Source organism: Juglans microcarpa x Juglans regia, chromosome 6S, assembly GCF_004785595.1.
Source record: "Juglans microcarpa x Juglans regia isolate MS1-56 chromosome 6S, Jm3101_v1.0, whole genome shotgun sequence".
In the NCBI taxonomy this organism is placed as follows: domain Eukaryota; kingdom Viridiplantae; phylum Streptophyta; class Magnoliopsida; order Fagales; family Juglandaceae; genus Juglans; species Juglans microcarpa x Juglans regia.
In genome coordinates this window covers 9228431-9243644 of record NC_054605.1, presented here as the reverse complement: position 1 = coordinate 9243644, position 15214 = coordinate 9228431, and the positions used below count along the sequence as shown (strand labels likewise).

Genomic DNA, 15214 nt, shown 5'->3' with positions numbered 1-15214 from the left:
TTAGTAGTAGAATGGTTCCTCCAAAAGGTTAGGGAAGTCTAAGAACATTCGATATTCTTGATCTAGCATGGCTTCCACAAAAGAGATTTCAGAGGATGATGAGGGTTGAAAGTCATTGCTTAGGATTTCACAATCTGTTCCTTTAGCTTTAATACATTCTTCTATAGCAGCCTCCTTATTTGTCTCATTTTTCTGTATCACATTTTGGTTTTGGCTTGCAAATTCCTTTGATGAATGCGCAGCCATGATTTCTTGTTCTTGAGGATCAGCTGGTAGAAATTCATCGTCGAGAAGAAAGTCATGCCAACTTAAGTCAAGGGGTGAGTTCTCTTGCGCTGCAGTGGAACAGGTTGGAGATGATGATGACGACGATGACAAGGAATCTTCGAGGAAGATTGGTGGTGGGTGGGTATTGTTGTGGCTGCAATTCGAGACCTCCGTGACCAGCTTTATGGTTTGGAGCTCGGCAAGAAGATCAAATGAATGGTCGTTGTTAGCTTGGTTTCTATTAAAAAAGGTGTCTTGGATTGGTGCTGTTTGGGGTGATGTTGTTGAGGGCACCAATTGACTGCTGATGATTGGGAATCCTTGTGGTGGGAACGGATATGTTTCAGATTTCAACATAGTTACATTCTTAAAATCTTTATTGAAAGATCCAATTCTGCTGCCAGGTTTTCGAAGGCCTCCAATGTTTCCATAATCAGCAAGTATTTGAGAGAAAGGCTTATGAGTGACAGGATCGATTCCCATTTCAGAAAGCTTCTTTCTCAACTTGGTATTCCAGTGGTTCTTAACATCATTGTCTGTTCTCCCAGGAAGTTGTTGTGCTATTATGGACCACCTGGACATATAAACCATGAGAGAGAAGCCATTATATCCCCTAGAGTAATGCTACATACAGTCGCAGAGTGCACAAGTACCGTACAGTCGCTTTGAAAAAGAGTGAGGTCCATTATTAATAAATTAATTTTTTTTCATATCAATCTCGTATTTATTCACTTTTTTTAAAATGATTGCACGTCGCTTAAACACTCACGACTGTAACTATCATTTCTCTATCCCTTAACTAGTAACAGAAGCCAAACAACTAAAATGGTTGGTAGTTGTGTTTGGTATGACTTTTGAGTAATGAAACCACTTTCTCCTACTCCATACATAGGAAATGCAAAATAGTTTTAGGCATCCACCCCTCAACAAGAAGAGTGTGCCGCCGTTTGGATTTTTTTTCTAGGTTTAGTGCTCAATGCTCATCATGGAGAGACAAGGCCAAAACTAATCATAGCATAAATATAAGTGTGGGAAAGTAGCTTTATAATATGACGATTGATAAAGACGTGATTATAGATTCTGATGGATAAAACATAATATGGAAGTATTGAAAAGTGGCTTGGTCTCACTGCATCAATATGCAACTCTTTAGAAGAAGTAAGCCTTTACTCATTGTAAGTGCCGGAAAACAAATATGAATGCCTTGGGAACTGCAAGTGAATGCATATGATAGTCTGCTTCAAGACAGACTATTTCTTTCAAAGCAATTAGATCTGAAAAACTTCAGCAAAAAAAATGAAAGGAGAAAGAAAATGTTGGAAGAACAACAGGAAATGGAAAAAAGAAAAAGAAAAAAAAAATTCCTAGATAGATTAGAGAGAGAGAGAGAGCTTGGGTAGAAGTTTGAGACTAGATCACCTGCTGCCTATGGCTGCATGAAGCCTAACAATCATCTCCTCTTCTTGGGGAGTGAAGCTGTCATGCTTAAGATCAGGCCTCAGGTAGTTAGTCCACCTTAGCCTGCAGCTCTTCCCACATCTTTTAAGACCTGTGAAATGTTAAAACCATCACATACAGCACTCTGATCATCACACAATCCAATTACAACCATGTTCATGTAATCCGGCCCATATCACATTAAGCTAACCTGCTTTTTTAGGAACGGCTGTCCAGTTTCCTGTGCCATGCTTTGAGACATATGCAAGTATCTTTGCATCTTCCTGTGCAGTCCAGAGACCCCTTTTAAGGTTCAGCTTGTCACAGCAAGGAGGTCTTACCATCTTATCTGCTCAAAACACATTGAAAAGAAAGAAAGGAAGTTGATTTTGTGAAAGCTAGATGACAGTGATGCAACTTCAAATAATTTCTTTTGCAAAATGCTCTTGAAGAGGAAAGAGAGGATGGAGGAGAGGGGTTTAAAGGTATAACAAGTGTGAAGGCAAGAAAAGCATGGGGCTTGCTCCCATGTTAACTAAATTTGCATGATGAAAATAAAGATCACTCACTTTTCAACCCCTCCATACTCAAATGCTTGGCCTGCAAGAGCATTTTAGTCAGGTTCGAATCAGGTGAATTATTTGGTTAAACCAAAAGATTAATCTAAGTAAGTTCTAATAAAGTACTGATTTGTTTATATTAGTTAGTTCAGAGTGCAAAGGAAATGACATCTGTTTTAGTTTCTAATAATCACAAGTTTGATGAGAAACACTATACCTAATTATAGAAATGGTATTCAAAATCCATACCTGTATCTTTCAACACGCAAGAACCGTGCTTGCATGAGTACCAAATGTTTACAATCCATGATTTTGAGATCTCCATTCATAAGAAAAATAAAAAAAAAAGCATAGAAATTAATTAAGAGACAAAAGATAAAAACCAAAAAAAAATCAGACTTTGAATTATCAACTTGATAGCAAGGTCTGTAACTAATTTAGACATATTGTCGTAAAATGATGATTTTGCTGTTTTTCCCACATCTTCGGGCCTACACGCCATATTCAGGGACTTGAACAGAAGAGAACGCAGCCTTGTGGGGTGGAGACTGGAGACAAGTACTATCTTGCAAACGAACTCTACAGAAGGGAGTGTATGTTGTATGAAAAATTAACTCGTCATCCTTACATCACACAACATACATGATTTTTTTTATTTTTTTATTTTTTTTTCTTGCCAAATGTGTAATTTATAGATGATGAGTAAAATAATTTATTTAGTTTAGCAAGAATGAAATAAAAAAATAAAAATAAAAATCATATAATGTGTAGTGTATAAAATATAAATGATGAGGAGAAGGGCTCATGTTGTATGTAGTATTTATCAGAACGATAGCATATTGTTTTAGAAAAAATATTCATAATTATTGCCCATGGAGTTACAAAAAGAGTTAATCAAAAAATTAGTTTATGTTTGCAAATCACTCTTTTAAATTTTAAATTTTTTTTATTTAGGCTGAGTTTGGATGTTGAGTTAAGTTGAGCTGAGCTGAGTTTTTTATAAATAGTAGTGAGTTGAGATGGTAGAGTGAGTTTTGTGAGGTCCACCTAAGAAGAGTTTAAGGCCCCGTTTGGTTGTTAAACCAATCTGAGTTCAACTCAGTTCATTCTAATTTTAAGCTAAGTCTAACATTCAAATACCCAACTATCAAATTACTAAACACATCTCAACTCAAAACCTCTTTGCACTTGGGACCCACAACCTTTTTCAATTCAACACTTGTTTACACGTAAGACCCACAACATTTTTTAACTTCCTATAAATATATTTAAACTCATCTTAACATCTAAATACATTTAAACTCATCTTAGGTGGACTCCACAAAACTCATTCTACCATCTCAACTCACTACTATTCATAAAGAACTCAACTCAGTTCAACTCAACTCAACATCCAAACATAACCTTATGTATTTGGATGTTAATATGAGTTTAGATGTATTTATGGGAAGTTAAAAAATATTGTGAGTCTCACGTGTTAAAAAATATTGAATTGAAAAAGGTTGTAGGTCTTATGTGTAGAAAAATTTTAAGTTGAGATGAATTTAATCATTTGAGAGTTAAGTATTTAAATATTAAACTTAATTTAAAATTAGATTAAATCGAGTTGGAGTTATGAACCAAACCGAATTCTTACAAATAAATTCTTTGGCCCATCTCGCGTCAATTCATCCAACAGCGAGGTTGTCACATGCCATTATTATCATGTAGCAGCCAATCAGAACTCAACATGTAGCATTCCAATTCCATGTTAGTAACTTTATAAAAAAACTAATTAAAAATCTGAAAAACAAGAATTTAAAATAGATTAAAAAAATAAAAAATGAAGATAAATATATATGTATAAGTGTAAATATTATTTAAAGAAGCTACAAATATTTAAAGAAAATTTCAAAAATCATTAATAAAAGAAGTATTCAAAAGAGTAGGAAAAACAATATATCATAATAACTTATCTTAAATGTATAATCTTTCAACGTATGTTTAAAAATCACCTTTAGAAATTGATAAAAAAAATTATTTGTATAAATTCTAAATAGCGCAATCCTTTGTAAAAAATTAGACTATATCTTGAAAAAATATAAAAAAAAAAACTATTTTTTATTAATAGGACTAACTTTTTTATAAAAAACTTATATCGTATCTGAAACTTATACCTAATATTAAAAAAAAAAAAAAAAAAAAAAAAAAAAAAAAAAAAACTCACCTTTAGAAAGATGTTTAAAAGTTTGTATCAAAGCTTTGAAATATGCTGAGCCAACTTTGTAAGTATATTTAGACGCAAGATTTTCTTGGAAGTTTTGAGAAAACTTTTAGAGATGAGTTTTAAAAATAAATATTTCCATCCATGTACTTTGAATTTAGATCGCTAGGCCCGTTTAGATGTTAAGTTGGATTGAAATAAGTTGAGTTGTTTATGAATAGTAATGAGTCGAGATGGTAGAGTGGATTTTGTAGAGTCTACCTAAAATGAGTTTAGATGTGTTTAGATGTTAAGATGAGTTTAGATATATTTATGAAAAGTTAAAAAAAGTTATGAGTTCTACGTGTAAATAGATTAAGTTGAAAAGAGTTATGGATCTTATGTATAAAGAAATTTTAAATTAAGATGAATTTAATAATTTAAAAATTATGCAATGTCATATATTTGTTGGCAACGACGTGGCTTGTAAGCCACTGTCAAAGATTCCGTTAGAAAAAGATCAAATCGATTGAAGTTGAGAATACAAAAATGAAATATTTCTTTAATTTACCATTTAACGGTTATAAATTTTGTTGGTTTTCAAATTGCTAAGAAATATTGATTTGCTGAATTCCTTAGACTGGATATTATTACCCTTTATTTTAAGAAAAAAAAACAAAGGTTTGAATATACCATTTGATTAAAGACAGTTGGCTTGATTGCCTTGTTTGAACAGATGGCCAAAGTAGGTAGTAACAGTTTTCTATAATTGATTGGCTCAAATTAATTTCTTCAATTTAGGAAGAAATAATTTTTGCATGTGACTGACTCGATAAATTATTTATCCTAGTGGGAGTATAGTTGAGATTAATTTAGAATTAATTTAGAATTAATCTCCTATACAATATTAATTTGTGCAAAAATTAAGTTAGAAATTAATAACTACGCATTGTGGCGCAAGAGATGATTAAAAAGTATAGCGAGTTTTTGATCTTATGACATGTAATAATTAATTTTGTTCTGACTTAGATTAATGCGGCAAATTTCTTATATGTGTGTGTAATTAGACGCGCATAGGTTAGTAACTTTGAGATAATTGAAAATAAAGCCTAGAGATTATGTATGTGACTTAGTTATCACATTAATTTCTTCTATAAGCAGTAGTTGAAAACGAATGAAAATTATTATGAGTGTTAAATTGTCTTAGACCATCATTATTGTGAAACCTGTGAAATGTCTAGAGTAAAATTAGAAGTGCGTGTGGGACGCATGCACTATAATTTTTATAGAAGTTGATGGGATCAACTGTCAGATAGAGCTAAACCACTATTTTACCTTTGAATCTTGTGGGAAATAACAGAAGTTGCGTGTTGTTTTTGTAACGCAAAGATTAATTGTTCCCATATTTGAGATTGAGCATTATAATCTTGAAGCAACTTAGATTAACTCACAGATAAGCACATACCCTCTCTACTTGCTAGTATGTCTGGCAAGTAAGGACATTAAAATTTGAGTGTGCAAGAGTGTTAAGGACATTTTTGATTGGCACATTCATTTTTTAAAAGTTTTTATTAGTGCACCTCTCTATGGTATTAGCACTGGTAATTTTACTTAAGTTTTATTTCTTTCTAACAAGAACAAATATGTTCTTGCAAATATATAAATTTAAGAGCACCCCTTGAGAGTAATACCAAGCAACTTGGAAGTTTGCATGGTAACTGTGGGAAAAAATCTGAACAATTAGGTACGACTTATTTAAGCCTAACCTAAAAGATTTTGCTCGTAGTTGCACTGATTCAAGATAGGTTTTAGGCTAAGATAATTTCTCGCAAAGTTTTTATTTTATCTCCTATAGTGGATTGGAGAATATGAAAAATATTGAGTATGCAAGAAATAAGGATATATCTCTAGTTAGCAGCTAAAACGTCATATACTGCATTTGTTGCACAAAAAGATGTTTTTATTAGCGATTTTAATGTGATATTAGTGAAGTCTATACCTAATTTGATTTAAAACTCATTGAAAATAGTGGTGTTAGTGAGAATCTCTAGAGGTTTTAAAGTTGGATGGTCATTATTTGACTGGGTGATATTATTTCTCAGGTAGAGAGATGATATACTAAAATGTACAGTGGAGGCATAGAATGATGGGTGTGAAGCTTGAAGTTTTTCTCGCTAATTGAGATCCCTCTCCTTGGTTTAGAAGAGTCAAAGAGAAAAGGCAATATGAGCATTTTTTATGTGAAAGTTCCTCCACATGCACACTAAGAACTTGGATAATAAAAATATTGTTTCATCATATAAATACGATTCCAAATTTTTTAAGGAAAATACATTTTTTCAGTTAAAATATTTTTTCAAAATCGAAATCGTATAAGTTATATGATAAGAACAATTATTTCGCAGTTTAATGACTTGCTGAGAATGGAGTTACAAATGAATTCTGGCACAAAACAATTGTTACATCACACTTGGGTTAATGTAATATGAGGTTGCAGCCTTAATTCTTACTTATCATCCTTACTTTGAGTTCATTTGCCTTTGAGAAAGGCTGAGTGACCATTTTGTGAAAAAAGTGAATTCTATTAAAAATCTAGATGATCAAAGTTTGATCATTTTTTGGTTGAGTTAAGAAAATTAATCGTATTTTCGACAAGGGTGGGGAATTGTGGATTTTTTTAAACACTTATTTTTGGAAAGAACATTTCATTACATTTCATTACATATTACGTCTTATTCCACATTATCTTAACTTTAATATTTTCAAAAAAATTTTATAAAATATCGCCAAAAATAGTATGAGTAATTTAACAACTAGTGTGAGTATACATTTGAGTGATGGTATACCACTAGTGATAGTGACTCCCAAAAGTTATAGAATATAAATATCCTCATAAATAAGGTGGAAACAATATATCAATATTATCTCGTCATTTAGAAACTAGAAGAGAATATTTGTAATATAGTTCCGTTAAAAGTATTGAATTCACATAGTATGAATCTCAAATTAGAATCTTATATTCACTGCACATATATGATCCAATCTAGGTTGTTGATCTGATTGACACAGAAAAGTGAAATTGATAGTGTCACAACCCTGCCCAGAAAGGGCAGAATCGCGACGTACATGCCTGTCCTTTTTTTTTTTTCTAATAACATGTGATCGGTATGGACATGACACATGGGTATTCTAAATTTATGATTTAACAAAGGGAACACCTGATAGACATTCTATTTGAACATTCATCCATAAAAGACTCTTAGAATCCATCATACGTTCATAAAAACATAACTGTTCTAGTTAGAAAGAGACTATGTCCCAACATAAAAGCAACACCCATAAACATAACACATCATCCATGTAAAGTCGAACCAACAGGAAATACACTAAGCGTCTGCCTCTCTCTTTACAGTAATGCCTTGCTCCCCATCCTTTTCTTCATTACCTGGACATTTAAAACATTAACACAAAAGTGAGTCGAATACTCAGTAAGCAGTACATCATGTTGTTAACTTATTAACCATGTAATCTTTTCTTTTGAAAACATGCATATATAAACATTTGCTAATCATGACAATGCTTTCATGCATAAACAGTTTAAGAAATAAGCTATACTTTCATGCATAAACATTTTAAGAAATAACTATGCTTTCATGGATAAACATTTTAAGAAATAGCTATACTTTTATTTTCACTTTCTTTGGCCGGTCTACACTATTACGCCCCGTGTGTTAGGGTTAGCGGTCTTCCTTTGGACCTGGATTCCACACATGGCCATAAGTTGGGAATCCCTTTAAGTCAGGGGGCAGCAGTGGGTGCACTACCAATACTACTTACCCGACATTGCAATCTGCTTATTCCTTTGATACCATTTTCATTCATATGGTTGTTACGTATTTTCATATCATAAAACATTCATTCATTCAATCTTTTCTTTCTTTCATTCATGTCAGTCCTTTCAGTCCTTTTCATTTAACAATTCATTCATGGAAGAACATCATTTAAAAGTATGAGCTTAACTTCATCTTTCATGTCATCCATAAAACATCAGTTCATAGGGATATTTTAAAACATTTTCTTTGCGTCATTTAAAGCATGAGTTCATAGGGCCATTTTAAAACATTTTCTTCGCGTCATTTAAAGCATCGCTTAAAGCATAATGCATGAGACATTCATTTCCTTTCCTTTGTAATCAAACATTTTCATCATCTTTCTTGATCCAATGCACATGCATTTTTATGAACAAAATACATTTTCATGCTATACTACATATAGAAACAACCAATAAGTTTCTTGAGAGAGCATGTATGAGAATCTCATGATTTAGGACATTCGTGCATGCATTACCTTATACACATACACACAATTATAATCGATAGGGTGCTTAACAGGGGCTATCAAGAAAGAGCTTGTACATAATATATACATTTACTCTTTCTTTAGAAGAACATTTGAAAAGAGAGAGAGACATTCTTTCATAAAGAAAACTTGGTGTAAGAAGCATAGTCATAGCTACTTACCTCTATGCTCCTTGATACTTCCAACTTCAATATAGGTTATATTTCAATAAATAGCATAAGCGTGTTAATACCCATACAATATTCTTTAGCCCTCCATTTAAAAGAGAAAGCCATGATATTACGATCTAACGTCCATTCCATGCTTAGTATTAACCCAAATGACTACTCATCACCTCAACATACAAGAGAAATAACTTAAATATTAAGACATGCTAACTGTCCATGGAATGATTATTTTAAAAGCTTACATGAAGAATAGTTAAGAATTCATAAGCTTCAAGCAAGGTCTCTTTGGTTCAAGCTCACTTTGGGTTGTAGACATTAGGAGATAAAATCTGAAAATTCTCAACAATGGACTTTAAAATATATTTAGGCATCTCAGGTAGGCTAAACAAGCTTAGGAAACGTGCCATTTAAATTAACTTGTAGTCTCTCTTTATAAAGATGTTAGCTTATTAACATTTTAGACTCTTGGATTAGGTAGAATTTAACCAAACGAGAGACAACATAAATGGGCTATTTTTATATCAAGACATGGCATGATATGGACTTAGAATACTTGGACAGCTTTGCATATCATAATATATCATGCACAATTAATCTTTTATATTTAAACTAACTAAGCTATAACCTATTCACATAAGCAATATTTTCTAGTTTAACTAGCATATCCCATTAAAATTAAACATAACATAAAATATAGCAAAGTTACCCATTAAACAACTTTAAAACCTTTAAATACTCAAGCTTATGATTTACCCACTTAATACCTTTAAAAAGCAAGATATAAAATTATAGAACCAAGCAAAATCTTTGAACAAAACCTCTAGCATCCTAAAAATAGATTATCAATCAAACCTCAACACAAGGCACATAATACCAACATATATAATTTAAAATCACTATAATCATCACATATGATTAAACTAAGTTTAATAACAACATAGTATTTTCGAAATATAGGAAAATACATAGCAAAACAACTATAATACCATTCGGTTTGGGCCAAAAAACAGGGCATACATATTTATTTGCAATATAGGAATTTAACCACATCAAAACACAAGCTAAAACAACTTAATTGGCCTCCAAAATCACACTAAAATCAAATGAGTCAAATTAATATTTTTATCTTAGGTTCTTAGCTCATTTCAAGAGGCAAGATATATGACCAAATAGTGATATAGCCGTGTGGATGAAGAGCCAAAATGATAGAACTGTTTTAACCCCAAAACCGAAACATTATGGATAAGAAAAATAGTGAAACTTGAAACCCACATGTAAATCATACTAGGGAATCAATTAAAAGTTTATTACCTTCAAGATTTCATCATTTAGAAGATGAAATCAAACTTTAGTTTCAAGTTTTGAGGCAAAGCTGAAAATGGATAGAGATGAGGCACACATGGCTTAGAGATGGAGGAAGATGTTTTCTTCCCTTGCTATGGAGTCACAAGTTTGAAGGAGATAAGAGGAACTTGCTTTCTTGAATATGAAAAGGAAAGAGGAAGGAAAGGGATGAAGGTGGCGTTGGCTTTAGCTTGCTTGGAAAGGAAGTGAAATTTTCTCTTTTCCTTGGGTGAGGGTCGACGAGTAGGAGTAGATATACCTTATGATTAGTTTTTATTTTTTCTTCTCTCGTTTGTTACATTAGCCGATGAGTGCAAGGAAAAGAAAAGAATTTTGTGGCTTGCTTAGGAAGCCTACGAGCTCAAGTCCAAGGAAAGAAAAAAGATTTTGTTGCTTATCTTGGAAGCCTACGGGTTAAAAAGGTGGGAGGAACTTTTTGCTTTAGTCAAAACTTATCCCATAAGGTAGGGAGATGGAGGGTGGAGATCTATCCACCTCAAGGATGCTTTTCACCTACCAATCTAATAGTAGAGAATAATTGGGTCATTTCCTAAATGAATAAAATTAAAGGACTTAAGAGAAAATATTTCAAAGTCTAAAAAAAAATAATACCATTGATTTATTTTAATAAATCATATTTTAAAAATAAAGCATATTCATCTTAAAATAAAATAATTAAAAGTAATAAAAATATTTATCTCAAAATACTTAACTTAAAGTATTAATAAAATGACGTAAGGACCTACGTAGTAGAACTCGGGTATTACAAATAGAGCTATAGATCCATCTCTTGGCACTAATTGAGTTGCATTTAGATAATAATTGATTGCATATTTATTGGAATTTTTCTTGAGAGAGTTAAATAGATGATTCTCATAGGATAATTAGATGTTTAACTTTTGTGATGTTTATGCATGAAGTACTTTCAGTGCATGATTGTTGCTAGTACTATTTTGGTACAAAAAGTGAATGAATGTTGTTGGTGCTGTTTAAATGCTGTATAAACAAACCATCTATTCAAAAATGCCCAATGTACCTAGTCGTTTTTTATTAACGATCTATTGAATAAAATGGGATTCTTTGAACGCTGTTGACAATCTTAGAAAAGTATCATCCTAAAAGATATTGCGAACTGGTTGTCTTAGATAATTAATTCTCGCCTAATAAGAGATTTTTCATACTACGAGGTGATGGATATAAGTTTGTGAAAAGTAGTTAAAACTTCACGTCTTGTGAGACTGTGTATAAGAAAAACAATTTCTAGAAGCTTTTGTTCAAAATCCATAGACAATTAATGAGATAGACAGTACTAAATAATCTAGTTTTGCCTATACTATTTGGTGTTTCCATTATGGTTTGCTTATGGGAGTTAGAGGTTAAGATTTTGTTAGAGGTTAAATATGGCTTACTTGATTAAGTGAGTTTGTGATGCGATTGTCGTTAAAGTAATGACTAGACTATTATGATTGTCTTTAGAGACAAAGGCCCTAATTTCTTTACCCTTAATGAAAAATAAATAATGGTTATCTCACATGCTTTTGTTGTATACAAGAGATTTATATGAAATCATGAAGTCACAAATTGAGTTTGTTGAATGACATTTGAGGTCACCTTGTATATTCTTAAAAGTCGCAATAGGACTTACTGACTAGAATATAAGGTTTATATTGTGAGTTTGACCTTAAATGAGATTCGCGATGAGTCATCGCTGACTTCATGGTTGTGCAAAGTACGTTTATATATAAACGTAAGGTCTCTTTGTAGACATATGTTTTGGAAAGTTACTACGCATGAGAATGGACACAGAGAGAAATAGTCCTAAAACTTCACTTGAGAGTTGTGGTTTGATTATTTTTAGTTGACCATGTAATTTCTCTTCGTCATGTTTTTGTTCGTCGTGCACATGACACTGATGTGTTCTATGATCATGTGGCGTGGTTAGAAGCCTTTTTTTTTTTTTTTTTTTTTTTTTTTTGTAAGCACACACAGTCACCATAAATTTGGAAGTTATGGTGAAAAATGTATATCGACAGGCATAGATTGGCTCACTCACACGAGCCATCGCCTTTGACGCTATAAAAGGGTAGCGATCAAAGATGAAACAATGTGTCATTCGGTACTTGTCCAAAGAGGGATAAGTTGTAAGATATAAAATATATGTCGCCTTAGTGAGAGCTAAGATGAAGACCATCACTGCTGGCAAGTTATGTTGCTTTTTGGGAGTTACATCATAACTGTGAGTACATTATGTTTTATGGAGATTGAGCATTGTTCTGAGTCATTTGGACTCGAGAGGGATTAGGGATGCTTAGTCTGATGTAACTAAATGAGTCGGAGCATAACGAGACACTTTTAGGAATGTTGTTATACTGGTCTTCTCTCAGAGAAATTTGTTATAGTGCTCTCATTTTTCTTTTACAACTGTGCTCGATGGTCGCACAGCCTATTTGCCAGTATGAACAAGATTGCAAACATATTGAGGGATGCAGACCTGAGATCTTGCCCACTATGTGTGAGGGAGATGTAAGAAAGGGGCACTCATAGTGGGCACCCCTTCACCTTCACTTGGAGGTTATGAAGTGGCTCTTAAACTACTTCATGAGTCTTGATGGCAGGCCAGATTACGCTTAGAGTGGCTATTTACATAGCCCCCCCTTTGGATAAGACACTTGCATCACAAATAGAAAATCTCTCACAAATAGTTCTCTCTAGTCACGACATTTAAGCTGTGGAATATATGAGTGTTGATCTGGTATTACCATGTAGCATACTTCACCATCACTAAGAGGATTACGGATGAACAACGACGATAATGACGATGGAGAATCTGTGAAACAACCGCACTAGATCTACGATTTATCAACGAGATAATATCACTTCTGCTGTATATTTTAATCTAATTTTTCTAACTGCTCAAATCAGACATTTCACAATGAGGACTAGGAGAAGCTCGTACAGTCACAATAAAAAAGTATTACTACGCTGATCATCCCGCCTCCAAAGAAAAAAAAAATAGCTGTACGTTGTTACTAATTGTACAATATAATTCAAAGTTAGTGCGGTCACCACCTCGTATCTAAACGGAGTTTTTAATGATCTCATGGTGGCATCATGTGTACGATATTATAGAATCCTAATTTTGTCCTATTTTGTTGACAGATTAATTCCACCTTTAATGCCAGAAAAAGATAGAGGTATTTTAAGTTTGTAGAAAGAATATACAAATTGATGTGATTGAATAGAAAATATTTTATTTTTTATAATAAAATAAATTTTACAATATGATATTTGACATCAAATTACATAAATTTTTACTTTTATAAGACCTCTATATAAATTAAATATTTCTCTAAAAAAATTTATCAACCTTAGTATTTATCTCTCTTCTAATCTGTTTACGATGTGTGTATGTTTCACGCTTCCATGCACCGCCTCTGTAACAAGTGCCGCACCTAGGATCTCTTATTTATATAACTATACCACCTCCATCGCACTTTCCAACCTTAACTCCGGTTCGGCTAATCCTCTCAGTCTCACTATCTTCTACTTTTTTCTTTTTTATTAAATATGAAGTTGACATTGAGCTCTTTCACAATTTATCTACAATAATTTCCAAATTATGTCATTTTTTATTAGCAATGGCTGTTTAGGACAAAGTGCTAATTAATTTTTGAAGATGCACATATTCTCGATAAGTTAGTCTATATACAGTCTCCAAATAGGGACTGTTCATGCAAACTCATACAGTTATGTTTAAAAAAAAATTAAAATTACAATAATATCATTTTTAAAATGATTTTTTTTCCTTTTATCTCCATTCATCAATGGGACTGCACACGCAGTCTCCACTCAAGACTGCAAATAGAATTTCTCATTCTCGAGAATGAACTTTTTGCAAGTATACTTCAAATAATTTAAAAATAAGTCTCCTAATCATAAATACAAAATTTTGAATTAGGGCTTTCCGAATTTCAAATTGTACTCTTGTTATTAATGTGGGTACATAGCCAAATATATGTGTTAACAACGTGTTTCACATAATGGTCATCAGGCTCGACGCTTCTACAACACGAAGAATGTGAGGGTTTGGAGGTGGTGAAACACCTGCGATGTCTAAGTCGATTTGTTATCCTTAAAGAGAATTTTCTGTATATAAGAGTACGCGAGGATAAATTCTAACTTAGAATTCAGCTTGAATATTTCCTGTTGAGGTGGCCTCCCGTCTCTTCTGTTAGGGGCATCCGTCTTCTATTCTAGGTATCATGTCGTCGTCTTTAATGCAGCGTGGCTTTCTCGAATTATAAATTATTTTATAAAAATATTATTCAAAAGATGAACAAGAAATTAATGAAATGAAGGAAAAAAAGGGGTCAAAGAAATTAATAATGGCATAAAATTGTGGAAGAAGCTTGCCACTAATATATAGAATTTTTTTACAACTCTTCTAAATAATTATAAAAAAAAAAATGATAAGTGTAGCATTATTCTTAATATATTATACTGGATGAGACTTGAGTCGACATGCAAAGCCTGCAATGATGTTTACCAAAAAATATATTGAAAAAGAAAAACGATACTTTGTCTACTTAATTTGTCTATTTAATTTATTCTTTCATTTTGATATTTCATGTATTTTATTTTTTTTTTATTTTTTTTAATTAATAATTAAGAAAGTGATTATTAATATATTGATATTTTTTTATATTTTTTTAAAAATATTTTAAAATAATAAAAAATATGAATAAAAAAATTAAACAAAAATAAAAAGACCAATTTGGCCTAGTGGTCAAATGGAACGGTACTTGTTGAAAAAAGATAAATAAATAATAATATAATCCAGGGTTGTAATTAGGGGTGTATTATATTATTATAATGTTTTTGAATTTAAAAAAAATGTT

At 32.1% G+C, this 15214-nt stretch overlaps 1 protein-coding gene across 1 annotated transcript; it reads right to left on the bottom strand.

Moving 5' to 3' along the window:
* LOC121237763 (transcription factor MYB35-like) lies at positions 1 to 2813 on the bottom strand. Its single transcript, XM_041134637.1, has 3 exons — positions 1916 to 2813; positions 1687 to 1816; positions 1 to 841 (listed from the first exon to the last, which is right to left on the bottom strand). Exons 1-3 carry the CDS (start codon positions 2046 to 2048, stop codon positions 1 to 3), a joined length of 1104 nt encoding a protein of 367 aa, XP_040990571.1. The 5' UTR covers positions 2049 to 2813.
* Positions 2814 to 15214: the final 12401 nt, after the last annotated feature.

What these genes read in the sequence shown, in the direction of transcription:
- LOC121237763 (XM_041134637.1), bottom strand. Translation starts at nt 2,048, where the DNA reads ATGGTAAGACCTCCTTGCTGTGACAAGCTGAACCTTAAAAGGGGTCTC. An exon ending in AGCCGTTCCTAAAAAAGCAG is followed by an intron (nt 1,817 to 1,915) that starts GTTAGCTTAATG and finishes AACATTTCACAG; the next exon opens with GTCTTAAAAGATGTGGGAAG. An exon ending in CATGCAGCCATAGGCAGCAG is followed by an intron (nt 842 to 1,686) that starts GTGATCTAGTCT and finishes TTATATGTCCAG; the next exon opens with GTGGTCCATAATAGCACAAC.